Raw genomic sequence first — 27,805 nt, forward strand, 5'->3', positions numbered from 1 at the left:
TGATCTCCCGTTCTCCTCCACCATCTTCCTGCTACACTCTGGCGTCTGCTCGGCCTGCCCCTCCTATAGGTAGGCCCTTCATTTCGCAATCCGCTAACATATGAGGGCTTAATTCTGCAGGCAGAGACAATATTTTAGTAAACCTCATCCTGCAATCTCCTCAGCGTCATAAATCTGTGGCATCTAGCTAAATTCTCAGCCGTTCTCATCTGCAGATCCCCGGCTGTCAGCGATCTGATCCATCGGGCAGTTTCTAGTCTTTCAGCGTCTTTCAGGATGTATGTGCTCAGTTTTCCCGGAGAGACGCCAAGACTATCTAGCTCTAACCGGAGACCCCCATCTTAAATAGCCGGAAAACATATTCTATTAATATCACTTCCAGTAAGCAGCCCTTTCTCACTATTCGGCTACTAGCCTGGTCTGTGGACTGGACTCTGAATTTGGCCATGATCGCCGGGGTCCCAAATGATCTCGGCAATTCGGTTTTCAAATCCTCATTTCGCGTTGTCAACTCTCTGGTTCATGTCTGTTTTATTTCTTCTCAGTTTCACAGGTATAAATTTAAAAAAAAAAATCTAATCAGCACGATATGAAAACTCAATAGTCTCTGAACAGAAAGAACTAGAAGGGCTGCCGTATATAAATCCCCTCCGCTCTCGTCTTCTTGTACAAGCCCCATCGGCATAGCCACACGCAATACTCCAGAATGGCTTTATTCCATCTGTCCGCTCCTCGCTCCGGCCCATTTCAGCAATTAGTCTGATTACGCCGAACCTTTGTCCCCTCTTTATGCCAGCGGATAGCGCTTTAAACTTATCTATTCATGGGCCTGGGAGCCGACTTCTCTGACCCATTTAGATTCCTCCATTCACCTGTTGCAATGGAATCTTTTCGGCATTAAGTGGGATTTAAAATATATATATTTCACCGTTCGTCTCATTTGCATTAGTACCTGAATCTTCAATCTCGCGTCAAAGCCTTATGCCAGATCCTGCTAAAGAAGCTAGAGTTCCCTCTATGCTCACATGCTGGATGATTTCCTCCTCAGAAATCCCTGTTTAGTCACACTCAAAAAACTGCTGGGTTAAAAAATAACCCAACCTTAACCCCACTGCTGGGTCACTATGGGACAGAACACACGCTGGGTTATTTTGGCCCAACTGCTGGGTTCTACCTTTTTAACCCAGACTGCTGGGTTATTTTTTGACCCAATCTAGTGAGTCAAATTAACCATATTGCTGGATCAATGTTACATATAATCTGGGTTATTTTTTGACCCAACCTAGTCAGTCAAATTAACCATATTTCTAAATCAATGTTACCTATTACCAATTTGTTTGCTCCAACCTAGTGGGTACTCATCCTAACTTGATACAGTAGATTAATTTACTTTGGAACTGTTTATTAGTCAAAATTCAGATTCTGACAACACATTTCTATGTAACAAAACACAGGTAAATGTCAGTGGAAACCAAACAAACCAAACAGTCTTCAGAGATAATCCACACTCTAGGTATGGGCAATGGCTGTCCTCAAAAATTTGACAGCTGAAGATTCTTGTCCATTTATTTCATAAATGCAGTGCTGCAAAAACTCCCATGTGGGTTGGCACTCCTTTGGGTAATTCGTGTCAAAAACATAAAAAGACTTAAAGCACAGGTCCACAGCTTCAAGCAGCGAGTCAGTCTCAATGGCATGGCCTTCCACAACCAGAAATGTTTGAGACACTCTCTCATGTCCCAGCGACAGAACGTGTGGAAAGGTGTTATCCACATTTGTCAGGTACTCCACTATATTGGTTCCAACCTGTTAAATAACATATCAGAAGGTTAGTGTCATAATAAAACAGAAATTTATATTCATATCAACATTGAGTTATTGATATCATATATAGGATAAATGTTGTGAAAGCCTTTCTAGTTATCATCAGTGTTCAACTTAGTTTATATTTATCATTAGATGTGTAGTTTCTGATACTTACTGTCAAGCATTTTAAGAAGTAAAAATCCTCACATTTATTAAAAGAAATATGTGAAAGATAAACTTACAGGCTGCATGTTAACAAATGCCCTTTGAGACTCCGCTGTCGTGGGTCTCACAATTTTTCCACCTCTTTTGAAGAGTGATGGGGGAAGCAGGTTTGGTAAGGCCTTTAAAGCTCTCTCACCTTTATCAAATACACAATACATAGTGCCCCGTTTACTAGTGCTGTTTGTGATTTCCATTATGATCAATTATGGAAAATATATTGTGGATGGAATATGGATAATAATTAATTATAATAAGAACAGGTTTCACAAGATGGATACATGGATAATACAAATATCTTACCAGGTGTGACATCATCTGGCACAACATTTATTTTTCCCTCTCGTTGGGCATATTTTAAGATTTTGTCTGCAATTGCAGGCCACTTCTCAAACATTTGTCCTGCTGCCTCAGGATGAAGTTGCTGAAAGTCTTGCGATATCTGATAAATAAAAAAAAGAACAAATTAATTACGATAGCACTGAGAGTTCAATAAGTACATAATAAAACAAACTTTTTTAAATTACCATGCCAGGATTGTCTGTCAGCCTGGGAAACTCCCTCAGGATTTCACTGATGGTTTTGGAGCCGTTACATCTAATCCATTTGCTTCTGTGTATGGAGGTTTCCTTCATCTTGGCCTCCACTTCAGAGACTGGATATTTGTTAGCTTTCAGCCAGGCAACCATCTCTCGAATATTTTGGGGAGATGAAAGTGAATCTGTTGAACAATAGTAAAGGCAGTAAAGAGTGTGAACTTGTTTGTGAAAGTGGTTGTCACAATTAGATGTTGATTGGCAAGAGAACAAAAACATGAGTATAAAATTACCATCCCATTGCTAAAGAACGGCTGCTAAATGTATCATACAACCTCAGCAGTATCTATAGTCCCTCAAACAACTACCCTGCAACAGAAAAATACTGGAAAAAATCATGTAAATGAACAAATAATGAAAATATGATACCTTACCTGGTGTAAGGACAGCATGGTCCTCTTGTGGTTCCTGTTGGCGCGGGCGAATCAGGCTCCTCATACGCTTTCTGACATTTCTCAAGCGCTCCTCCAAAAAACCTGTAGCAGGTCTGTGTTTTCGGCCAGGTGTGTACCATGCTCCCTGTGACATAAGATCCAATTCAGCTTTAAGTGTAAACCCAATAATAGGTAATGAAGCAATTAACAAAAAATGTGTTTGTGTTAAAAACCACATTAATGGAACACAGTTGCCACATTGCCAAATTGACTATTACTCATTTCACTTCCTTGCTGTCCTTCCATGGCACGCAATTTTTTTTTAAGAACAAAATAATTTGACAGTTTGTGACATCTACATTTCAATCATGAGAGACTCAGCGAACTGAATGAGAAAGATTTATTGAGAATACATTTAGAAATGTGCGTTGGCGTCCTAGACCCCGTCGTGGAGACCACGTCCGAAAGGAGGGAGAAACCGCAGGAGGGGAGACCGCTGAACAGAAAGCCCCCCCGGGGTCTAGACCTGGTGGTGGTGGAGAGCTGGAGGGCAAGAGATAGGAGGTCTGAACTGGCGTGGGCCTGGAGGTGCATGGGGTGGAGGAGGGTTGCCGAATTCGATCAGAAGGCAGCTGGAGAGGAGATGGAGACATTTAAATACCATGCTAAGCTGTGATTGGTCGAGAGAGGGACAGAAGGAGACAGCTGATTGGAGAGGGAGGTGCTAACTATTAAGCACCTGACTCAGAGAGCGGAAGAGAGGGGGAGCGGAGGAGTGAGGAGGAAAAGAGATTAGGAAGCAGATGGGGATGAAGGGAATGATGGGAAACAGAGTCTTCCTGATTGAACTTACGCTGAGAGCTACATTTCAATCATGAGAGACTCAGCGAACTGAATGAGAAAGATTTATTGAGAATACATTTAGAAATGTGCGTTGGCGTCCTAGACCCCGTCGTGGAGACCACGTCCGAAAGGAGGGAGAAACCGCAGGAGGGGAGACCGCTGAACAGAAAGCCCCCCCAAAACAAAACAGAGATGAGAAATAAGGATGATACTTACGATGCGGGCTCTAGATGGAGAACATGAAAGACAAACATATTTGTTAGAGAGAATGCAATGAATATACTAGCTAAATAACAATCGATGCCGTGAGAGGAGGAAGAGAGCGGAAAGATGGGAAACAGTACAGAGGAGAGATTAGTAAAGAAGGCGAGGGAGGACTGAAGCGAGCGTAAGCTCGAGCTATGAAGAATTTAGCGAGCGTGTGCTCAAGCTAAAGGCGAATAGGGCGACGTAGAAAGAGAATTTTTTTTTTTTTTTTTTTTTTTTAATTAAACGAAGCCCGCTGGCAGAGGTAGAATCAGATGCGGCCTAATCGGGATGAAGCCCGCGGGCAGAGATTGCTATATTATGGATTCATAATGAAGCCTTGATCAGAGAGCCCACGGGCTGACAGAATGAAATTAATAGAAGAAGCGAGTAGGATAGGAGAGAAGGGCGAGAGAACGTTATAACATGATTAGAGAGATACACCACCACCAGTAGATGAAGAAAACTAACAAGATCATGACAATGAAGTCGAAGAAGGCCGGAAAAGGCCGGAGAGAAAAGAAAATAGAACATGAGGGGAGGAACTGGACGAGCTCATAATATATATATATAATTATTTATTTATTTATTCATTTTTTATTTTTTTTTTTTTTTTTTCAAATAAATAACGATAGACAAGATACCTTAAGAGAATGAAGCTCGCTGGCGATAATGCCTGGATGAAGGAAACAGCTGAGATAATTAGATGCTGGGATAGCATGGCTAACGGCTTGCATGAACAGAGCCCACTGGCTATGAGAGAAATGAGCCCACTGGCTATGAGAGAAATGAGCCCACTGGCTATGAGAGAATTGAGAGAATTGAGCCCACTGGCTATGAGAGAATTGAGAGAATTGAGCCCACTGGCTATGAGAGAATTGAGCCCACTGGCTATGAGAGAATTGAGAGAATTGAGCCCACTGGCTATGAGAGAATTGAGCCCACTGGCTATGAGAGAGTTGAGCCCACTGGCTGAGGGTGTGACAATATGAGGCCTAGAGAATGCCGAGAAGAGGGAGGAGAAGGCATGCGGATAGCAGACGAGAATATATAATTACACCAGTAATGGAATAACTCACCAGGGGCGGAGAGATCTCTGAGATGCGAGAACGTGGTCTGTGTTCGGGCGAATATAGGAGGTGAAGGCGGCAGAGGACCATCGGCCGAGAGTTTGCAGAGATGAAGGGGACATGCCTTGAGCTGCAGCGGAAGTGGCAGCGCCTATTCTAAAGGAGTGACCCGAGTATTGATTTGGGGATAGATGAGATTTGATGAGAATTTGTTTGAAATGAGCGTAAAACCAATTCCTAGACAGAGGGTAATTTCCGGGGATAAGAAAGAGAGGCGCTAGAGGTTCGGACTGAGGGCGAGCGCGTAGATAATTAGTCATGGATTTGAAGGGGCAGAAAGATGAATTATTGCGGGCTATGATAATGGAGCAGGCACCGCTGCTCTTAGAGTGTTTTAGGGAAAGCTTGAAATGACTAGGATAAAAAACTAGGTCTGAGAAAGATATGTCTTTAGATGGGTCGAAAGTGAGGGAGGCTGTGGTAAATTCGCCTATTCTGAGGAACCCGTAGAAGGCTAGGAGAAAAATGGCTTCTAAGAGAGAATCGATATAAGGGGAAAATACGCCTGATCTGAGGGTTAGAATTAATTTATGAAGGAGCGGGAGAGTGATAGGCTGCCTGTTATCTACGGTAGAGGGTGAGACTTTTGAAATACCTTTGAGTAGCAATTTAATGGAAGGGTTAGAGAGAAACCCGGGGAAAGAAGGATCGGAACAACGCAGATTAAATTGAATGCCAGCTAGCAGAGTTTTAATATATGGGAGTTTAAAGTGGCGCACTTCAAAACAATAACAAACGAAAGCACAAACAGTGTTAGTAAATACAGGTTCGAGGGGAATGTTAATGGATAAGCAGAAGAAAGCAAAAACCTTCCAAGCAAAGTCATAAGATTTGAGAGTGGACGAGGCCAGGCCTTTTCTCATATAAGCGCTGGCTGAAAGTAAATAGGAGCTGAGGGGATTGGGATTTAGGAGAGGGCTAGGAGATGGAATGGAGGAATTGAGACTGGAACGGGATTGGCTTCGGGGCAGATGAACCGGAAAGTCTGAAAGTTGAAACGAGACAGAGAATCAGCGAGAGTGTTGGAATGGCCGGGGACGTGTCTAGCCGTAATGATGAAATTGTGCATGACGGAGGACCAAGTGATGCTCCTCATGAAAAGCATGACGTCTTTTGATGAGGAGCGTCCTTTATTAATGATTTCGGTGACAGCTTGATTATCGCAAAGCACTGAGATGCGTTTACGTTTCCATAGGTGACCCCAGATGTGGCAGGCTGCCGCTATGGGATATATTTCGTGAAGCGTGGAGGAGCCGGAGAATTGAGAAAACTGGGGAGGCCAGCTGGAAGCGAACCACTGGCCTTGAAAAAACCCCCCAAAACCTACAGAGGGGGCTGCATCTGTGAAAAACCTAAGAGAGTCGGAAGAGTGAACTACGTCGTCGTAGAAAAAGGAGACGCCGTTCCAGTGCTGAAGCAGGTCGGACCAGAAACGCAAATCGGAACGACAGCCTTGGTCCAGTGTGACGAGATCATGGAGATTCGGCGCCGCGGAGGCAGTATCCAGGAGGCGAGATATGAACGAGCGGCCTTGAGGGATGACGCGCATGGCGTAGTTTAAATGACCTAGAAGGGACAGGAGCTGCTGTTTGGAAATAACCTGCCTTTCGCAAAAGGATTTTGAGATCTCTCTAATGCGATTTAATTTCTCTATTGGGAGAGAGGCTTTCATGTCAACTGAATCGAGCGTGATACCGAGGAATTCTAGGCGGGTGTTGGGACCCAGTGTTTTTTCCTCTGATAGCGGAACACCGAGATGACTGAAACAGGATTTTAATTTTTTTTAGGGACGAACCCGAACTGTCGTGAGGGGGATCTATTAAGAGGAAATCGTCCAGCAAATGTAATACCGAAGGAACCCTGATTTTATTTAGCAGGATCCAGCACAGGGCTTCGGACACGAGATTGAATATGCAAGGGCTGCTTCTACATCCGAAAGTGAGGCGCACAGCGAAATAGAATTTATTATCCCATTTCATGCCGAAAAGATTCCACTGGGAAGGGTGAATGGGAACGATTTTGAAGGCATCCGTGATATCGGCTTTGGAAAGCCAAGCTCCTTTGCCCATTAATTTAATGAGTTTAATTGCATTATCTACAGAGCTGTAATGAAGGGAAAACGGTTCGGGTGGAATCATGCTATTCACGCTGGAATACGGACCTGAGCGAGGAGCAGACAGATCGAAAATTAATCTTTTCTTGCCAGAGTATTTGCGAGTGGCGATGCCGATGGGACTGGTGCGAAAGGGTGAAAACGGTGGGGATTTAAAAGGCCCTAAGATGTAGCCCTTCTTTATTTCTTTCTCTAAAAGCTCGGTAACTATGGATTGCTCGTTCAGTGCTGACTGAAGGTTCTTTGATACATAAGAGGTTGAGAGAGGCGCTAAAACACCAACGTGAAAACCTTGAGAGAGACCAGTGAGGAGGTGATCAACAAATACTGAATCAGGATGAGAAGACAGGTCTGCTGCTAAGTGTGCTAAATTTATTGGAGTAGAGGGGTGATTGATTAGAAGGTCTTTGAAGCTCTCCGATTTTGCACCGGAGGGTGCGTCCGAGCGGGTGGGCGACGAGGACACACAGATCTGGGGTGCGCATCCTTGCATGCGCTACAGATGTGAAGAAAGTGACAAGTGGGGTGAGTACATACATTTTCATTAAAGTTATTGCAAATAGGTATTTTGTTGAAGAAGTGAACCTGGCGGCCTTGTTTGTCCATAGCGGGATTAACGAAGGGAGGATTGCTGCGGGTGACAGCAGCCTGAAAAGGCACGGAGGGGCAGAGGAGAGCTGTATGGCCGGAAGCGCCGCAAGAGTTGCACGATATCATCTGGGATCCCCCGGCAATCATTACGAGGAGTTCTGTGTCGAGGACAGACCAATCCAGACGAGTATTGTGGTGGGAGATGTATAATGCTGCTTTGCTTGAAAATGCCTTGTGGTACTGATAGAAAATGTTTTTTTCCGTATCTGAGGTGCAGATCCCCGATTAAGGCGAGGTAATTATCCAGTTCTTGACGCCTTGCAGGAAACACTGAACAGATAACGTCGCGGAGGATACCAAATGCAACTAAAAACTGCCCGATGGTCAGGTCACAGTTAAGCCTGGGATCGGCAGATTTTAAAATTGCGGTGAGATTTTCGCCTGATGCAACTGCTTTGTCACATTGAGGAGAGGGCAGAATGAGACTGATTAGATTAATGTCCCTGCCTTGCAGGATCTTGGCCCTCAGCCGAGGGGAGATGTTAGCTGACTGAGAAATAAAAGGCCTACCTATGAGAGGAGCCGGCTGAGCAGAGGCCAGAGAATGAGCAGATGGTGAAGGAAGAGATTGAGGAATGACGGCTGCCGGCTGGTAGGTGGGATGCGAGGGGGGCAGCATGGCTGCGGCGGCGGAGGCGGCAGCAGCAGGTGATGTGTGGGCTTTCTCCATTGCTTGCAGGCGGAGATCGAATGCATGAAGAGACGCCGACAGATTTTGAAGCGAGCTGGTGAGCGGGTCGTGATGAGTGATAGGAGCAGTGGCAACTGCGGCAGGAGGAGCGGCAGCGGTGGCAGCAGCAGGAGTGGGAGAAGCTGCCCGACGTTTTGCCTTGGGAGCAGAGGAGGAGGCAGCCTTTCTCCCTCTTTTTCGGCCTCGAGGTGCTGCAACTGGAGCGGGTGGGGGGGAGCCGGGATTGGATTCAGGGCACGGAGAGGGCGAGTGAATAAGGGGAGGTGAGGAGACCAGCGTTGACAGATCCTGAAGTTGGGAAAGGTTGAGGTCCGGAGCAGGAGTGATGCCGGCCGCCAACAGCTTAGATCGGCGGGTGCTACGGCGCAGGACGGGCTGGTCGTTGTCTGACTGATCGTCAGGCATGAGGACTGGATCCTCGGGAACTGGCTCGAGCTCGGAATCAGCCATGCGGAATAGAACGATGACAAGAAATGAGGCGAAAAAAATGTACGTACATTGCCGAATTCGATCAGAAGGCAGCTGGAGAGGAGATGGAGACATTTAAATACCATGCTAAGCTGTGATTGGTCGAGAGAGGGACAGAAGGAGACAGCTGATTGGAGAGGGAGGTGCTAACTATTAAGCACCTGACTCAGAGAGCGGAAGAGAGGGGGAGCGGAGGAGTGAGGAGGAAAAGAGATTAGGAAGCAGATGGGGATGAAGGGAATGATGGGAAACAGAGTCTTCCTGATTGAACTTACGCTGAGAGCTACATAACACACTCAACTCTTAACTGAAACAATTACAGCCTTTTCCTTGAGTAAGGATGTACAACTAAACACATTTGTAAACAGTTCAAAAACGCACATTTTTAATTTATGCATTTACTTTATTGGTGGGATAAAATATACTGATTACTAAATATCTGGGTGAACTTACATAGCTGCTGCCTGTGTCATCCTTAAGACATGGAAATTCATAAATCAACGCCATGGCAAGTGCTATCTTAGTGTCTGAGGGTGGCCTGTAGAGGATAGCATTTAAAAATGGGTAGAAAGGTTACGATGCCATTATATAAATCAACTGCATTAAAATTTTATTTTTTCTCCTTGCAAAACTTGCTTACATTTCGCCATGTTTTTCAATAAGGTGGGATACCAGAAGTCTCACAAGAAGCTTCCTCTCTTTGGATGTAATTGATTGCTTCTCATCCAAAGTGCTTAATATAGATCTCCCTTCAAGGCTACCTCCCAACATTTGGCGAATCGCCTATATTGGATATAAACAAATTACTTAAAGATTTTTACGCATTGCACTGTTATCTAGGTGCTTAGAAAATTCAAACATACAAATTCTGGATGAAGCACCACAGTAAGCAGAGTTGTCGATGCCACCGTTTCAACATTCTTTTCTGATAAACATTGATCCTTTGTCGAACAGGCAGCTTGGAGCTATAGTAAGGAGGGATTCAAAAACTCATCATGCACTTAAAACAAACATTTAACACAATACATATAATTCAACACCTGATCATAACATTGTGAATGTCAGATGAAATGAACAGCGTCTTAAAAGATTCTGTATCTAAGCGAAACATATAAACAGTCATCATTATCCCTGAAGGACTTCACTGCATGGAGAGTGTGATAGTCAAGGAGGGAACCTTGATCAACAGCAAACACATCAGTGGTTGCTGTTACACCGTAGGCAAAGAAATGCTTCTCAAATCCTACTGTATCCCATTTTTGGATGACAAGCTTCACTCTGTCACCCAACATGAGAAGGCTTTTCACTCTACCAAACTGGGGCTCGCCATCAGCAGTGTAAGACAGAAATACTGTGGTTCCAGGTTTGTAGTGTGTACCATTTACTTTTACCCAAGCTGGCACAAAGATCTCTGTAAAGGGTGGAATATCCTCAAGACCATTTTGTACATCACAAAAGCCATCCATTACGGCAAGCAAAACACTCTGGCCTGGACCAACCTCTGTTTCATTTTTAAACACAGAACCAGAGAGGAGTGAGTAGCATAGCATCATCTGATGCCGAAATGCCATAGTCTTACAAATATTCTTAAAGTTACAGGTGACATGGCTGATGCGTTTAAAGAAACCATGTTTGGCTTCAAATCGCATCGACCAGAACTGAACAAGTGGTCCCAAGTGTAGGATTGCATTTGGATAGTGCACCATGAGGTGGTGCTTCGGGCGAAGATGCAATCTGGGGTACAGCTCAAGGAACAGAGAGTGATGCTCATCAATCAGTGCAGCCAAGTAAACTACAGCCTCTGGTGTAATGGAAGAAGAGAAAATCAACTCCATACATTCCAGAAGGAGAAGCAAGAGCTCCCAGTGCTTGTTTTCTTCAGGAATGAGGTCCCCAATCATACATGGCAACCATCTGAGGAGACACCATGTTTGCGCTGCAGACTGATGCATTGCTCCTTCGGGATTTTTAAGTTCATTCTTCCCAATCAAGGATGGCTTATTCTTCAGATCAGGAAAGCCATAATCAAAACTTGTGATCCGGAAGTTGAGTTTTTCAAGGGTCAAGTGTTTGTCCTCAATCAGTGAAGAGATTACCAGCTTCAACTCATATGGCCCCACCCCTTCCAACAAGTCATGCATTATGTCTGCAACTTTGTTGTCTGTGACATGAAAGTAGGACAGACTGTTTAGGATGCTGTCTCTTTTAACACCAGTCTCAGACACATTACCATGACAAACATCTTCAGCATGGTTTGTTTCATTTCTTATCATGGCAAGATCCTCTTTTGTCTGTGTCCTTGTGATGTTCTTGTGTGCCTTGCACATGCGACAGAAGAAATTACTTGAGAAGCTCTCAGTAAAACCTAGAATGGCATTTAGGCCAAGATTGTCCCCACACACCTGTGCAACAGAAAACCTCATTTCACCCTTGAAAAGAGGTGTGTTGAGGGAGATGCCAGTGATCTCAAGATCTTTCAGCTCCTCTACAATTGACTGTAGAACACTATCAATCCCATAGGTTTTGCATCATCTGTTCTGTAAACTGCTATGAGAAAGTGTGATGAGAGTTTTGATAGAAACTCTGGAGGCAGACTCTTGATAGTGAAGTAAAGGAACCCCAACTTGTGTACCACAACCTTTGAGCCTAGTGGGTTAACTATTTCACAGTCATCGTTGTACAAAAGAAGTGGAACAGACACATTGCTGGAAAAGAGACAATGCTGCTTGCAATACTTCCCATCATAGAAGTCTATGAGTACTCCATTTTCTCTTTTCTGCCAGGTGAAGATGGCCTCCAAAATGCCAGGGATCTCAAGCAGTTGAGTTAGCAGAGTTTTCAGTGGGACACGAAAAAACACATCCTGAACAGCAACCTGTCTAAGTGTCCCAGTAGCAGAGTCCCTTCTCTGCACATATGAGACTCCAGGCAGAGCCTGCTCTACAGGCTGGATAAAGTATCCTGACTTTGCAAAATACTGCATTTGTTTGAAGTCTGAATCCAAACCTTTAAAGGGGCACACTGCCTTATCAAAATCACGGGCAAGTTCTTGCACCTCTGGGTCATCCCGATGGCCGAATTTCGCAAAGAGAGACAAAGACTTTCTCTGAAGTGAACCCACAATGTCTGAAATCAAGCAGGATGTCTGTGCAACAACAAAATTGACTGTACTATATGTCTGTGCTGCCTTGGCCTTAAGAGCTGCTAAAAACAGAGCTACCCGCTGTGTTACAGTCTCTGGCTGCAACTCGTCCCAGAAATCATCTTCGTTTCTGCCCTGTTGTGTAGGAGCCTCAGATGTGTCTGCATTTGCTAACTCTCTATCAATGGGACCTGAGAAACACTGTACAGACATTGTTGTGGTACCAATTAAATGCTGTCCAGTACTTTGGGCACTTTCTTGGACAGAATGTTGAAGAAGATGTCGTCTGAATGACCGAATATATCTGAATGTCCGTCTGCAGCCATCTTCGCAGCATTGAAAAAAGGACGAAGCGGTATTAACACCATGAACTGCCCTTAAATGAACAAACAGTCCTTTTGCATGACCAGGGATTGCCTGTCTGCAGCGAAAGCATGTGAATGACATTAGAGAACTTACCTTTAATCTTTACCAAACTTACAAAAACAAAAGCACTTTACTCACAAGCTCCTTGTGATGTTTTTGAAATTTGAGACGTTGACCAATTTTTGGAATAAGATGCTGCATGGCAGCATCATCCAGCAAAAGGAAACTCTCCTCATCCACTTCCTGCTCTGAAAATTAAACAGACAAAAACAGACAGTTGTAGTTTTGAGTCCACACACAAAATATGCCACAGATAAATGAAGTCAACTTCGGCTTAGTTGGTCATAAAACCAAGCACATCAGCTGAAGAAAAAATTAAAAAAACACCTTCTGTTTAAATCTAAAAAGTTAGTTAGTTTACTGTAGTATTGGTGTAGCTCTTCAGGAAAGGCTATTTACAATGAAAACCCTCATAACATGTGCTTGCATCTTGATAGACGTTTTAGCAATGTTAACTAAATATTAAATATTAGCTTACCTTTGAATGTATCCAACAGGGTGTCCAGCTGCCATTCATTTAATTTTGTTTTGACAAATTCATCCATCAAGTCTGATCTAGAATAATTAGAATCAGAATCAAAATTACTTTATTCATCCTCAAGGGGAAATTCGGGGATAATAATAATACAATATTATTTATAATTATTTATAATATTTATATAATAAAATAATATTAAAGATAAAATGTTTAGGCAATGAAACAGTCTAACTTTGTATATATAATTTGCCAAGAAACATATGCCAAAAATATGTAAACATAAAAAATTTAATCTAATCTAATAGATGAAAATTGGTACTTCGGCTATAGGGCGCTGCCATATTTTCGACGCGTCACTGTTGTCGTCATGCGTCATGTGATTCGGTACAAACGCACAGCAGTGAAACCTATTGATTTGTTATTGTTAAGAGAAGCCGGTCTGTTTGCAGTCACTTTTAACTTAAATGCATACGGCAGCGATTCATTCTCCTCTAAAGACACAGAGACCCGCAAATAAAATCTATTTAACGATAACGTTAAATAAAATTTGTTGTTAGTGTTTATTTGATTGATTATTTTATTTACATACCATTAACGCATTAACGACAGAAAGTAAACAATAGTGTTACGCCTCAAATAGATTTTGGGAAAAGGCCGCTAGCTTCGGGACTCTCCCAGACGCTTACTCCTGGCCCACCGCTGCTCTTGCCTTTCACACAAACACACAAAAAAAAATCTGTTCCCCCAAAATGTACCACCACTATCAAGCTGATCCTGCCAACAACGCCAAATGTTATGTGGCTATGAGACCAGCTGAAGAAATGATGAGAAGGTGGGTCTAATCAAATCAATTTATTAATGCAATCAAACAACATAAATTTGCCCACCTCCACTACCCCACTTCCAAAGAACGGCCGCCCGGAATGAAAGAAAAGTCCACCCCACACTTTATGAACACTGCAACTGTGATTCCACCACACACGTGAGTCAGGCACTGCAATTGTGTTTCACTGCACACGTGAGTATTTAGACACTGCAACCGTGTTTCACTGCACACGCCTGGCAGGTCGTATGGAAGTAGGGTAGGTACGGATTAAGGGGAAAACAAAAAAACGAAACAACAATAAACAAATTAAGAAAGAAAGAAAAACTAGTCCGCCCAAAGGCACCTCCCAGTTCTTTTGTGCCACACACCGGCTCACTTGCCGGGCGGACTAGACAAAGAAAAGAAACCGACAATTTGCATGCTATGGCAAGAGCAGCGATGCCCATCAACCCGACGCTCTGCAACAAAACAAATACTTTCTTTTAAAACCTCTTTACACTTTATTAAATCATGCTTAAAATACCTGCAATATAATTAATAATCCTTAAAATACCTGGCATCTGCGTGACCAAACTACTTGTGAATACCGTCTACTTCTTTGCCTGAACATCCATCTGTAATGTATAAAACAAAGTCAATCAACCACCCGTCAAATACTTTAAAACAAAAAGGTAGGCTACAGCCAACCCGCATACCTGTATGGCCTCCCTGCACGCCAGTGTGGAGCAAGGTGTGCACCTGCCTTACTCCACCGGGCGGAACCAAACCCCAACACCTTTGTTCCCCCGTACAAGGAGCCCTATATATGCGGGTCGACTTACCCTCCCCTTTTTCCCGACCTGAGGCAAATAGCACCCGCTACAGGATGTTTGTGTTTAATACCAACTCACACAGTATGAATAAATCGATGCGATGTCAAGTCAAAACTCACGGACGTAGTCGCGCACCTTAAATCTTCGGTGCGGCTTTTGGAAAATGACGGCTCACTTGACTGCAGTCACGATTGCTGTGCTCACACTGTACGGCTGTATGGTGCGATTGTCGGCTGCGACTTCAGGTGATCACACTGAACCCGAAATGAAACATGTCTAACCCGGTACTGTTGCTGTTTCAAAGAAAAAGTCAGTCAGAATTTGTGTTGCATGCTGCTGCATCACCTCTGTCCTAAAGCGATAGAGTATAAATATATCTCTCTCCATGGCTGTGCTCTGTCCAACAACGTATGGGCGCCGCCATGTGTGTTATCGTCTGTAGCAACTTCATGGAGGCTCAGAGACATCGCGTATTCGGCCAACGCATGCGCAATAAAGGAAAAGAGACTTCGGGCCGTATATCTACTTAAACAGTGCTTTACTCTTACGAAGGGCGACAAAAATATCAAACATGTCAGAAATTCAACCGATCATCCGATTGCTGCTCGTGCCACTTTAACCGCCTCCAGTAAGCCCATGTCGACTGACGCACGACAAAGCTAAAATTAGGCCCGAGTCAAACGGACAAGTCTGCAGTGTGCTGCGTCCCTAATGGTCACTTTAAATGCTAAAAGAAGGATTCTCATGTTTGTTTTGAATCGAACTCGGTACTAAAGAGACTTACAATATAAACGGACACAAAGGTTAGGACTGTGAATTCAGATAAAGACACACAATGTATTGGCTAACTTTATACTGACGGCTTGTCTTAGCTAGCATATTTGCTCTGGCATACGCCAACCAACAAGTATCACGGCACAGAATAAGAAATATGTACACCACAAGCATTATAATTCAATATTGCGACGATAAGTGACAATTAACATTAAAATAAACACAATATGGTGACCTTAACCGACAAATGAAGAATATTAACCTACCAGAAAGTCCAGCAGTTGTTTCCCCTGCCAGCCGAAAAAACTGGAAACTTCCATGGGCGGGAAAATAAATGACACTGTGGCTGGGTCAAAATAACCCAACCAGATGGCTGGGTGGTGAAAATGCCTTTGATCCAGCATGAGCAACCCAACCATTGGTTCACAGTACCCCAAACAACCCAGAATGGTGACCCAGCATAATCAACCCAGCAATGTGTTTACAAAAATAACCCAGCACTTTTTTGAGTGTAACTGTAACGGTATACAGTTACTCATATTTTGTATTCTAAATACATAATGTCGGTACATGTAATCCATTATCTCCCCAACACTGCGTAGGGCCAACCTTTCATATTTCCCCTCAGGACGCTCCTCTGCAGTTCCTATCTTCCGTGTCCATGTTGCCTTGAACCAAGGCTGCAGCGTGATCTGCGGATCTGGTCTCACCTGCTAAGAGCTCTGCAACATGTTGATGAAGATTCTCAGTCATCCAGGTCATCATACGTAGAGAAGATTGAAGCAAGGCGTCTGGACTTGTAGAGTTTTCTTGAAGACGTTTCGCTGCTCATCCAAGCAGCTTCATCAGTTCTGCAACATGGTGTTATTCTTTTAATGATGACGTAGTGCATTCATCCAATTCTCTCGGGTTGTTCCAGATGGAGCCCATCTGTGGGTTTTGGGGGGTTCTTTCCTCCAAGGACAGTGATTCGCTAGATGCCAGCCTTTAAATTCTCACAATTGTGTCTCTTCGGTGCTGCGTGCAATCTATCCCATAGCCGGGCTTGCTTCATTTGGGTTCATCATTGGAAACGCATTTAGTTCAGATAAGGGTGCTCCTGGTGGTTCATACTACCTCACATCAGAACCTTGTCGGCTCACATGCATTTCAATTTCAGGTTATTTCTCAAACCTGCAGTTATACTATTAAAGGCATTCGAAGGCTTCTCCCTCTCCTCTAGAATCTCCGTGGCCTATAACCCTTTCAATTCTCCACTAATTGGTTTCAACCCAGATCAGGTGTATTTCTCCTTCTGTTGATTCTCTCCTGGAATCTCTCTTTGCTTAGCTTTTGGCTTTCTTAGAGTAGGCCTCCCATTCGTTCAGTCCTTCTAGAAGTCACCTTCTCAGAACTAGTATTCCATCTAACCACTACAGCTGCCATTACACCCTAAATGCAGTGGTGCATGTTCAGAAGTCATAGCCCGCACTAATTCACCCTTCTGTCCTTTTAAATCCATGAGTGGTTATTTTCAGGTTGCCCCAATTTAGATCCTCAAGTCCCTCGGTTATCACAGGAATCTCCCTCTGTCTAGGAACTGGTTCTATGCTCACTTCATACAACCTCTCTTCAGATCCCCATTATCCCCTAATCATTATTAGGGTCATTCCTTTAGAATAGGTGCAACTACTTCAGCAGCAACTCAGTGGCTCCGCTTCATGCAAGGCCATTTAGCTATGCTATCACAGCAGTGGGTGCTTTTCATGCAGGCCATATAACTATGCTATCATAGCCAATGGGCTTTGTTTCACGCAAGGCCATTTAACCAATGAATTCCTGCTAATGGCACGCTCAGTCATCTTCTCTCTACACATTCATCTTCAGGCCCACCTGGCCTAGCTGGTAGAATTGTTAATCATATTATTATGTGATTTCATCATTATGCGAGTTTTCATCATATTACTGGTGGTGGTGTAATGCTCGAATCATGTATGTTATCTCCATGCCCTCCTTTTCTCTATCCTCTCAGCTTTCCCTCAAGCTTTATAATTAATGTTCTGTCAGCCAGCGGGCTTCGATTCATGCAACCATATCCTTTTTATTCACAGCCAGTGGGCTTCGATTCACGCAACCATATCCCCTTTATTAACAGCCAGTGGGCTTCGATTCATGCCGACCTATCCCCACGTAGTCACAGCTGACTGTGCCTTCTTTCATGCAAAGTCTTCTTCCACTCCTTCCCTTCTTCTAGCTCAAGTATATGCTTGCTAAACTGTCTCTATAAATTTTCCTTACTTGAGCGGCACTCGCTAAACTCTCTCCACTCTCCCCTTGGCTTGAGCACATGCTCGCCAAATCCTCTCTCTACTTTCCATAGCTCGGGCGCTCACTAAACCTCTATTCCTTCCCTAGCTTGCTAAACACTCTCCCTACATTCCGCAGCTTTAGCGCACGCTCGCTAAAATCCCTATACCTTCTTCGGCTTGAGCACATGCTCGCTAAACTCTCTCTATGTTTTCATCAGCTCGAGCTCACGCTCGCTAAACTCTTCTACGCCTTCCTCGACTTCCTAAACCCTCCTCTTCTTATGCTGTCCCTATATCCCTAACTCGCTAAGCTCTGTTTCTCCTTCCCCCTCTCAAGGCATCAAGTCCGTAGATTGCTGTCATGTTATGCATTCTTTTTAACAATTGTCTTTGATTTTACATGATTTCCGCCTAGAGCCCAGATATGTAAGTATTGACCTCAATTCTCATCTCTCTCTGTTTTGGGGATCTTATGATCCAGCAGCCTCTCCTCTTGCGTTTTCCCCCCTTTCCAGATGTGGTCTTCACGATGGGGTCTAGGACGCCAATGCACATTCAAACTTTGTACTTAATAAATCTTTCTCATTCAGTTCGCTGAGTCTCTCATGATTGAAATAGAATTACATCATCATCAGAGCTACAATAGTGGATTTTTTTAACCTTTATTTAACCAGGTAAAAACCCATTGAGATCCAGATCTCATTTGCAAGGGATCATGTGATCAACCATGGAATGACCCTGAGGGAAGCCGGCCAAGGGGTTCAGCCTGAGCCGCTACACTGTAGCAAGCATCATAAGGACATATTGATGAGAATCGGTTAGTACAGTTCCCTCACACTAAGTTTTGTAGTAGTATCATACTCTAATGAGATAAACAATACTGTACATGTAAACCTGAAACTGTTACTCCACAGGATTGCTAGACATCCAATATCTGGGGGAGAGGAAGAATATTCACTGAAGAAGACCCATATAGTCAATATGGTGATTACAAATAATAATTAGGTAACGAGAAATACAGCAGCGCAGAATAGAGGATGACACCACCTTCCAAAACATAAACAATCTGTATTATCTCGTGTACTGGCATGCAACAGAAACAATGAATGCATAAAACAACTGTGATATATTATGTGAAGGTAAGCTATAGTATTGGTATTGAATCTGGAATTGCATACTGTAGTGCTGCATGGGCCTGCTGTGCTGCATTTGTTTTGTCTTTTCCAGAGAGTGATGGAGCTAGAGGCAGGTGCCATGGGTCATGATCTGATGTTTGTGGATGAGGCCAGTTTTAACCTCACTAAAACGAGGCGACGTGGCAGGAACATTATTGGACACTGTGGCATAATCAATGTCCCAGGACAATGTGGTGGCAACATAACTCTGTGTGCAGCTATAAGTCAAAATGGTGTTGTTCACCATCATGCAACCCTGGGCCCATACAACACTGCACACACCATTTCATTCCTGGACAGACTTCATCTGTTCACTTATGTTCAGAGACGAGAGCAGACCAGGTACGTCATATGGGACAATGTCAGTTTTCATAGCTGCTTTGGTCCGCAACTGGTTTACAGATAACCCACTCTTTACTGTACTCAACCTCCCGCCTTACTCTCCATTCCTGAATCCGATTGAAGAGTTCTTCTCTGCCTGGCGCGGGGAGGTCTATAACCATCACCCCCATCAACGCATGGCTCTTTTACAGGCAATGGAGGAGGCATGCGAGGATATGGACCAGGCATCATGTCAGGCCTGGATACGGCACCCCAGGAGATATTTCCCCCGGTGCTTTGGACTAGAAGACATTGCATGGGATGTTGATGAAATTCTGTGGCCGGACCCAGAGAGACGACAATACTGATTTTTTTTGCTTTTGTTATGGGTCCCAGGGATGGGAGACCACAGTAACAAATATAAGACCTGTATTTAGCAGGTAAAGAGGAGAAATGAGGACGCAGGTCTGTATGTTTTCCTCTCCAGATCACGTCTGAGAAGAAGCAGGCGGTCCGCCCCCCTAATTGTTCCCCGGGGCAACTCACAGGTTCCGCCCCCCACTTTCCCCATAAATGTAGCGGTTTATGACAACGTTCATACTTTCTAATTGAAAACAAAACAACACAGTAACAGTACACACCTTACAAAAATGTCAAAAAATTATTACAAATAACTTTTGTGTTCAACCCATTTTAGGGGTGCCACACTTTCTCTCTTTCAGTGAAATTGTTGTGTTTGTTTTGATGTGTGTGAATAAACATTCATACTTGAAATTAGAATCCCTGTGTGTTTATAGAACTATTTATGACAAAAGTATGACCTCAAATGGACATACCTTGTGCACAGAGAAAGCTCAACAATGTGCCTTTTTTATCCTGGAGCCTGGCCAATGATTGGTCCAGCTCCGCCCTGGCCAGGTTGCAGCTCACCTGGACTGCACAGATAACATGTTAGAAAAGGAAATAATCAACAGCCCAAACATAACATTGTGATCCCATGTATATTAGGAGTTTCTGAGAAACTCAGAAAAAATTTCACATCAGATCCCAGAGCAATGTCATCTATGCAGTTCAGTGCAGTGAGGAATGCTCTGATCTCTATATTGGTGAAACCAAACAACCACTACACAGAAGGATGGCACAGCACCGGAGAGCCACCTCCTCAGGACAAGACTCAGCAGTTCACCTACACCTTAAAGACAGTGGTCATTCCTTTGAGGATAATAATGTCAGAATACTAGAGGACAGATGGTTTGAGAGAGAAGTCAAAGAAGCCACGTGAAAATAGAAAAACCATCAGAGGAGGAGGGTGTAGTGTATATATACTCATAAGAAACTTAAAGGTTTTGCCTTGGACATTCTTTTATTTAAATGAAGCAATTGCACATTCAAAATACTTAATGAAGAATTAATGAAACAAATACAAAAAACTGAACAATGAATAAAGTATTTCTGATTCTGATATGCAATATATAGAGATGACAAATGTTCTCCTGTTGACTGCTCTGCCACAAGGAAGCCCAAGAAATGCTCTTTTACTTGAGGAATGTCTTCTTGTAACACTATCCTGACAGAGAGCTGTTCCTTATGACTCAGATCAGAGGTGCAGTCTAAAATGATGGAGAAATATTTGGATATTTTGATATCTGTCACAATGTGTTCTGTTATTTTAGAACTGATGGAGTCTATCAGTTAATTTTGGATTGTTTTGCCAAGATAGTGTACATGGCTGCCAGCTCCTCTTTCCACTACTGGAGCAACATGAGGTCTGCTTGAGGCTGCTGCATCAGTGCTGGGTGGTGCTGCTGAGGTGGAGGAGACAGGAGGAGCGGTTGATGCTGCTACATCAGTGCTGGGTGGTGCTGCTGAGGTGGAGGAGACAGGAGGAGCACTTGATGCTGCTGCATCAGTGCTGGGTGGTGCTGCTGAGGTGGAGGAGACAGAAGAGCAGTATGTGACAGCAGTTTAATAATAAACACATGATTTCAAGAATAAAATAACATGAAATAATATAAATGAAAAACTGTATGCTGTATAATATACAGTGTACTTTATGTGATATACAAATTATATATGTAATTTATTATTATTTTATTTATAATTATATCAGATAACCATGTCAATGCAATAAGACCTGCTGACTAGATCTCATATTTACATGTTTGCCTGAGGAAGGAATGATGGGGAGTTACATGACTATTTCCATAACAACTAGGCCCCTCCATAACATAAACAAACAGATAGCGCTGGCTATTTATTGATTAGCAAACCATGTTATGCTAAATGATAATACTGTTATCAATCGTGAAGTGAATCCTGAAGTTTAAATGACTTAGTCCCTGTGATGATTAAATTGTCCCCTTCATTTTTGAACAATGCATTGCACGGTAAAGAAAAGTTGCTACCAAATTATCAACAAGCTTTCACCTTCATCTTTGATTCGGGGTGAAGACATCATACACTGTTTCTGCTTTCTGCATTGACATGCTCTCTCTCTCTTGATTTGGTTTGACTTTTCTTGTGTTCCTTCAAAAACGAGAAACAGCGTTGTTATTATTGTTATTTAAAAGTGTCCAGTGCATTAAAGGTTCAATACATAAAACACACAAGCAGTAACATACCAAAGACTCCATATGCAGACGATGCAGAGAACGTTCACAGTGAGAGAAACACCAGCAACCAGGGAAGGACTCCAAGCTGAGGTCCAGCATCTAATGGAAGACCAGATGTGTTACAGATATTAGATATAAAAGCTTACATATAATACATAGAGAAGATTGAAGCAAGGCGTCTGGACTTGTAGAGTTTTCTAGAAGACGTTTCACTGCTCATCCAAGCAGCTTCATCAGTTCTAACTGTTTGGTGGGGAAACATGGTTTATATGTGGTTACAGACCTATGTGGGTGGGTCTGGGTAAAACTTTAAAGAACTTACAAACAATAGCACTAAATGTTTCCATACTTACCTGTGATGTTCTGGCTGACTGGGCCAGGTGTGTCTAACGACTGGCTAACGACTATGAAACTGCCGGAGGGGGACTGGTTGACAGCCCTTTGTTCTTGCTGTGAGTATGTGCAAACTTCCTGGGAATGGATGGAATCACTGCATTGTATGTGGTAGAAAGATGATGTCTGAGGCCACCACCTCTGTTAAGGGAAGGTTTTTCCAGCTTAACATAGATGGCTTCCTTGACTCCTCTTTCATACCACCTTTCCTCCCTGTCTAAAATGTGAACGTTGTTGTCCTCAAAGGAGTGTCCTTTGTCTTTGAGGTGGAGGTGAACAGCTGAGTCTTGTCCTGAGGAGGTGGCTCTCCTGTGCTGAGCCATTCTTCTGTGGAGTGGTTGTTTAGTTTCTCCAATGTACATATCAGAGCATTCCTCACTGCACTGGACTGCATATATCACATTGCTGTGTTTCTCCCTGGGAATCTTATCCTTCGGGTGAACCAGTCTCTGTTTCAGTGTTGTCATAGGTTTGAAATGGACCGGGATGTCATGGTTGTTGAAGATCCTGCAGGAGTTTCTCTGATACTCCTGACACATATGGAATGGAGATGTTCTTTCTCCGCCTGGTGTTGTCCTTCTTCTTGTTGTTGGGGGGTCTTGTTTTTGTGGCTTTGATGAGTGCCCACTTCGGGTAGCCACATGTTTGCAGGGCCTTCCTGATGTGGTGTTGCTTCTTCTTCTTCCCCTCTGAGCTGGTGGGTACAGTTTGTGCTCTGTGCTGCAGGGTCCTGATGACTCCCAGTTTGTGTTCCAGTGGGTGGTGTGAATCAAACAACAGGTACTGGTCCGTGTGTGTGGGTTTCCTGTACACTTATAAACCATGTTTCCCCACCAAACAGAACTGATGAAGCTGCTTGGATGAGCAGCGAAACGTCTTCTAGAAAACCAGACGCCTTGCTTCAATCTTCTCTACGTATGATGACCTGGATGACTGAGAATCTTCATCAACATACATATAATACAGAATAGAAAGATCCAGGTACTAAAAATATCATAAAGTGGTTAAAAGTAGCAGAAGTGCTGAAGATGAGAGGACGTACCGGCCTCAGGCAACTTTGTCTGAATGGTGAGGTTTGCTTTTACTTCTCTGTTCTCATTACTGGCCACACATTCAACAGCAGTGTTACCATGGTTTCTCACAGTAACAGTGCTGTTGACTGTCTGCTTTGACACAGAGGTCACGACAGAGTACTGAGTGTGGTCCTCCAGCAGCGGCCATTTGAAGGTGGGTAAAGGAAACCCCTCACTGACACACCAACAGGTCAGGACATCTGACTGAAGCTCACACACAGAGCCAGTCTGGATCTCTGTGATCCCTGCAGATACATACCAGAACACTGTGTCAACTCAAACATAGAAATATATTTAGCTCTGAAAAAATCTGACTAGTGTAGCTGATCCAGTGCCGTTGTGCAGGCTTGTGTTAGAACTAAGTTTAGTCCACATAATAACTGATGGAGGGAAACTTTCAGCACTGCAGGTCAGACTCAGAACATCCCTCATTCCCTCATCCCTCATTAACAGCTGCAGAGCCGCTGATCTGAGGTTTCCTGATGTCTGTGAACATTTCAGTGTTTTAGTTCATTCAAAAATATTTAACCCTTATGCACTGTTCGGGACATTTTTGAATCATTTTTGCTCAACAAGCTTAATTTTACATACATTTTGTTAATATGATTTTAAAATTTTTCATAGGTCAACAGGACACTGTGTGCAAATTTTTTTGATTTTTTTTTGCATAGACCTTTTAATTAACTTCAGTTCTAATCAAAAGTAGTGAAAAAAATCATTTTCCCCCAGGATTTTAATAGGGTCATTAAGTTGTTAACTGTAAAAATCACAAATTTTACCTCATATCAACAGGGCAAACCACTAACAATCAAGAATGCATGATTATGTAGTGCCATGGCTGTGCAGTCAAAAAATGTGGTTATAAGTGGGACAAAAATGGCTATGAACAACACATAAGGGAGAAAAAATGAAAATCTAATGCAATAAAGTCAATGTTGTTACTAATGTTTGACCTGAAAATCCAGTCCACATTCACCTTGTAGCACCCTCCGGTAGTATAATCACAGAGTCCGAGATCATAGTTGAATACAAGGTTTATTCCATAAAGAAGACCCGTGAGAACTAAGAACAGGACATTCAGCAAGGACTTGAGCAAGTCGCTGGTGCGTACTGCTACCACTGCTGCTGACAGTTCAAGTTGGGGTATGGTTGTAACCTTAGTAGGGGTGACTCTAGACTTCCCCATGACTAAGGAGCAGAAGACTTCCTTTGATGTACTGACTGCTCTGAGATATGAGCACACTCCATAACCTGATGTACTAGCATCTGAGAAATGGTGAATCTCAAAGTGATGGACCTCAAAGCCTGGTGGAATGAAACATCTTTGAACCTTTACATTGGCTAGGTTTTTCAGATCTTGGAGCCAGAATTCCCACAAGGGTCGGAGATCATCAGGTAAAGTGTCATCCCAACTGAGCTTGTCACAACACATTTGTTGAAGGATCTGCTTTCCTACCAAGATGAAGGGAGCCACAAATCCAAGTGGATCATACACTGAAGCAACCGTTGACAAAACTCCCCTTCGGGTGAGTGGATTTTCTTTGACAACCACTCTGAACTGAAACTCATCAGAAGCTACGCACCATTGTACACCGAGAGCTCTTTCCACACGTGGTTCGCCCAATGCCATGCTCAAATCTTTGGTCGCGTCAGCGCATTCTTCCTTAGGAATTGTGGCTAAGACCTTTTTGCTGTTTGAGATGAACTTGTGTAGCCGGAGTTTGCCAGTGCCACAAAGCTCTCTTGCTTCCTTGACTAGCTGTATAGCCTGGTCATCAGATGCTAAACTGGTCAAGCCATCATCCACGTAAAAGTTCTTCTGGAAGAATTGGATGGTGTCTTCACTGAAATGTCCCTTTCCTGTAGCAACAAGGTGCTTGAGTCCATAATTGGCACAGCCGGGTGAGGAGGCTGCGCCAAACAGGTGGACTTTCATCCGGTAGACTGAAGGTTGGGCTTCAAGATTTCCATTCTCCCACCACAAGAATCGCAGGTAATCTCTGTCCTCTGCCTTGACATGGAACTGGTGAAACATGCGTTCTATGTCACACATGATTGCCACAGGGCCTCTGCGAAACCGGCAAAGTACTCCCACTAAGGTGTTGGTCATCTCGGGGCCTGTCAACAGATAATCATTTAAACATGTCCCTTTGAACCTTGCAGAGCAGTCAAATACGATGCGGATCTTCCCCGGCTTCTGGGGATGATAGATTCCATGGTGAGGAATGTACCATGCTAGTGTCTGAGTAATGTTTTCTTCTGGAACCTTTTCTGCGTCTCCACGAGCCATGGTCTTTTCCATAAAGGTCTTATAGTCATGGTAGTATTGCTGGTTCCTTTCCAGTTTTCTTTTCAAGCACTTGAGACGATGCATGGCACACACCTTGTTGTCCCGTAAGTTGGGTCTGTCCTTCTTAAACGGCAGAGGCATCTCGAGGTGACCGTCCTCATTGACTCTAATGCCTCTTTCCATCTTTGACAGGAATCTGAGATCTTCTTGAGATACGTTGGCATCTTCCAAGGCTCGTTCTACAAAGTCTGATTCCAGCACCTTAATGATTTCTGTGGGTGTGACTACTTCCTTGACCTGTGTTCTACAGACATAGTGCACTTCTCTTGTGAGGTTTGAAGAGACCTGAAGACTTGGTGTGACCTGTTTCACAATGATATGGTGACTTACTCCAATTGCATCACCACCATCCAGACATGGGTTGCCATGGCCAACTACACTCCAGCCCAAGTCTGTTTTCAGTGCAAAGGGCTCATTTTCTTTGCCAGGCATGACTTGTTTTGGGACGAGGGCTTGAGGACAGTTGTAGCCGATTAACAGTCCCACATCACAGCTTTGGTGAGGAGCTATCTCATCTGCAATGTGTTCAAGATGAGGCCATTTCCTTGCAGTATCTGGTGTGGGAATATGATCCCTGTTTGCAGGTATGAATGCTCTTGTGTAGGTGACTGGCAAGTGAATCCTTTTGTCTGAGTAGAAACCCCTAACCTGTAAACCTGTTAGCCTCTTACATGGCACCACTGTGTTCTTTGATGTTATTGTGGAGAGCTTTAAATGAACTGGTTCGTTTTCTGCATGTAGTGTCTTGGCTGTTTCTTCTAAGATAAAGGTTGTATCACTCTGTGTATCCAATAGGGCATACACAAGAACTTCGCAGTCAGGCTCGTTTAGGGCTGACACCCACACTGGAATGATTGCTGAAGTACGAGTGTCTCTGACATTCTGAATGACTGTTTGATGTTGCCTCGTGTAATGTTTTCAGCACCTTGTTCTGTGGACAATCCATCTTAGCTTCTCTTGACCTTGCGCCATCTTTGTCTCCATCAGACCGCCTTGACATCCTTCCATCCTTGTTGCGATCATCGTGGAGGCATGTTGGATGTCTCTTCTCACACGTATCACAGATCATTCTACTCTCACAGTCTCTTGAGCGATGGCCAGACTTCAGGCAGCCAAAGCATAACTTGTTCTCTTGGACGAACTTGACTCTCTCAGAAACTCTCTCATCCATAAATCTACGGCACTTCTGTAGATTGTGACCTGACACTTCACAGAAACCACAGACAATAACACCAGACCGTTCTTCTGAGTCTGTGACTAGAACTCTTGCTCCAGGCTCTCTGTTCTTGGTAACTCTGACCTTCTCACCTTCACTTGGTTTCAGTGCATGAAGAGATGTGATGGGGTTACAAGCAATTTTTGCTTCACGGTTAAGGAACTCTACAAAATGGCTGAAGGTTGGGAACTTGTGACTTTGTTCCTCCTCTTCTATAACCCTTCTGTTCCATCTCGAGATTAACCAGTCTGGAAGCTTGACAAGCAGTTTCTGATTCTCGTTGCAGTCGTTAAGAACCTCTAGCCCTTTAATCTGTGACATACCAGCTTCGCAACTATGAAGGAAGTCAGCAAATTCTTGGAGTTCAACACTGTCTCTTGAGCTTATTTTGGGCCAAGCATTGAGTTTATCTCTAAATGCTTTGCAAATGAGAAATGGATTGCCATATCTTTCTTCTAAGATGGTCCACGCTGCATGGTAGGCTGACTCTGTGCCTAGTAAGAAATAGCTTTCAATGGCCTTCTTTGCTGGTCCAGCAATGTACTTTCGTAGATAATATATTCTTTCTTCGGCTGGTATGTTTTTCCTTTCGATGAGCATTTGAAAGGAAACCTTCCAATCATTGAACCTCAGTGGGTCACCGTTAAATATCATAGGTTCAGGTACAGGAAGGCGACTTGCACCGATAGATTCTGCAAAGGCTCGAACAAGAGCTACTGCGTTATCTTCTTGTCTTGGTTGTGTGCTGACTTGCACTGGGGGTTTTAAGTGCCGTGGAC

At 43.6% G+C, this 27,805-nt stretch overlaps 2 protein-coding genes across 9 annotated transcripts in view; both read right to left on the reverse strand.

The window, feature by feature from the left end:
• Positions 1-27,805, reverse strand: part of LOC114448101 (sialic acid-binding Ig-like lectin 5) — a 96,256-nt gene that overhangs the window by 7,579 nt on the left and 60,872 nt on the right. Inside the window, exon 8 of the mRNA XM_028424820.1 lies at positions 23,430-23,705. Within this exon, the coding sequence (XP_028280621.1) occupies positions 23,430-23,705 (276 nt within the window). The remainder of the gene's footprint in view (positions 1-23,429; positions 23,706-27,805) is intronic.
• Positions 1,386-16,031, reverse strand: LOC114448105 (uncharacterized). 8 transcript variants are annotated; one of them, XM_028424832.1, is made up of 12 exons: positions 14,708-15,105; positions 14,536-14,626; positions 13,187-13,263; positions 12,787-12,896; positions 10,004-10,105; positions 9,781-9,923; positions 9,594-9,678; positions 2,999-3,143; positions 2,556-2,749; positions 2,332-2,470; positions 2,049-2,167; positions 1,386-1,806 (listed from the first exon to the last, which is right to left on the reverse strand). In XM_028424832.1, exons 3-12 carry the CDS (start codon positions 13,251-13,253, stop codon positions 1,510-1,512), a joined length of 1,401 nt encoding a protein of 466 aa, XP_028280633.1. In that variant the 5' UTR covers positions 13,254-13,263; positions 14,536-14,626; positions 14,708-15,105; the 3' UTR covers positions 1,386-1,509. The 8 variants fall into 8 exon arrangements, with proteins under 8 accessions (XP_028280633.1, XP_028280632.1, XP_028280634.1 ...); XM_028424831.1 differs by having other exon boundaries at positions 14,566-14,626; positions 14,708-15,104; XM_028424833.1 differs by lacking the exons at positions 14,536-14,626; positions 14,708-15,105 and adding an exon at positions 15,865-16,031.

The sequence above is a fragment of the Parambassis ranga genome, chromosome 16 (genome assembly GCF_900634625.1).
Source record: "Parambassis ranga chromosome 16, fParRan2.1, whole genome shotgun sequence".
Lineage (NCBI taxonomy): Eukaryota > Metazoa > Chordata > Actinopteri > Ambassidae > Parambassis > Parambassis ranga.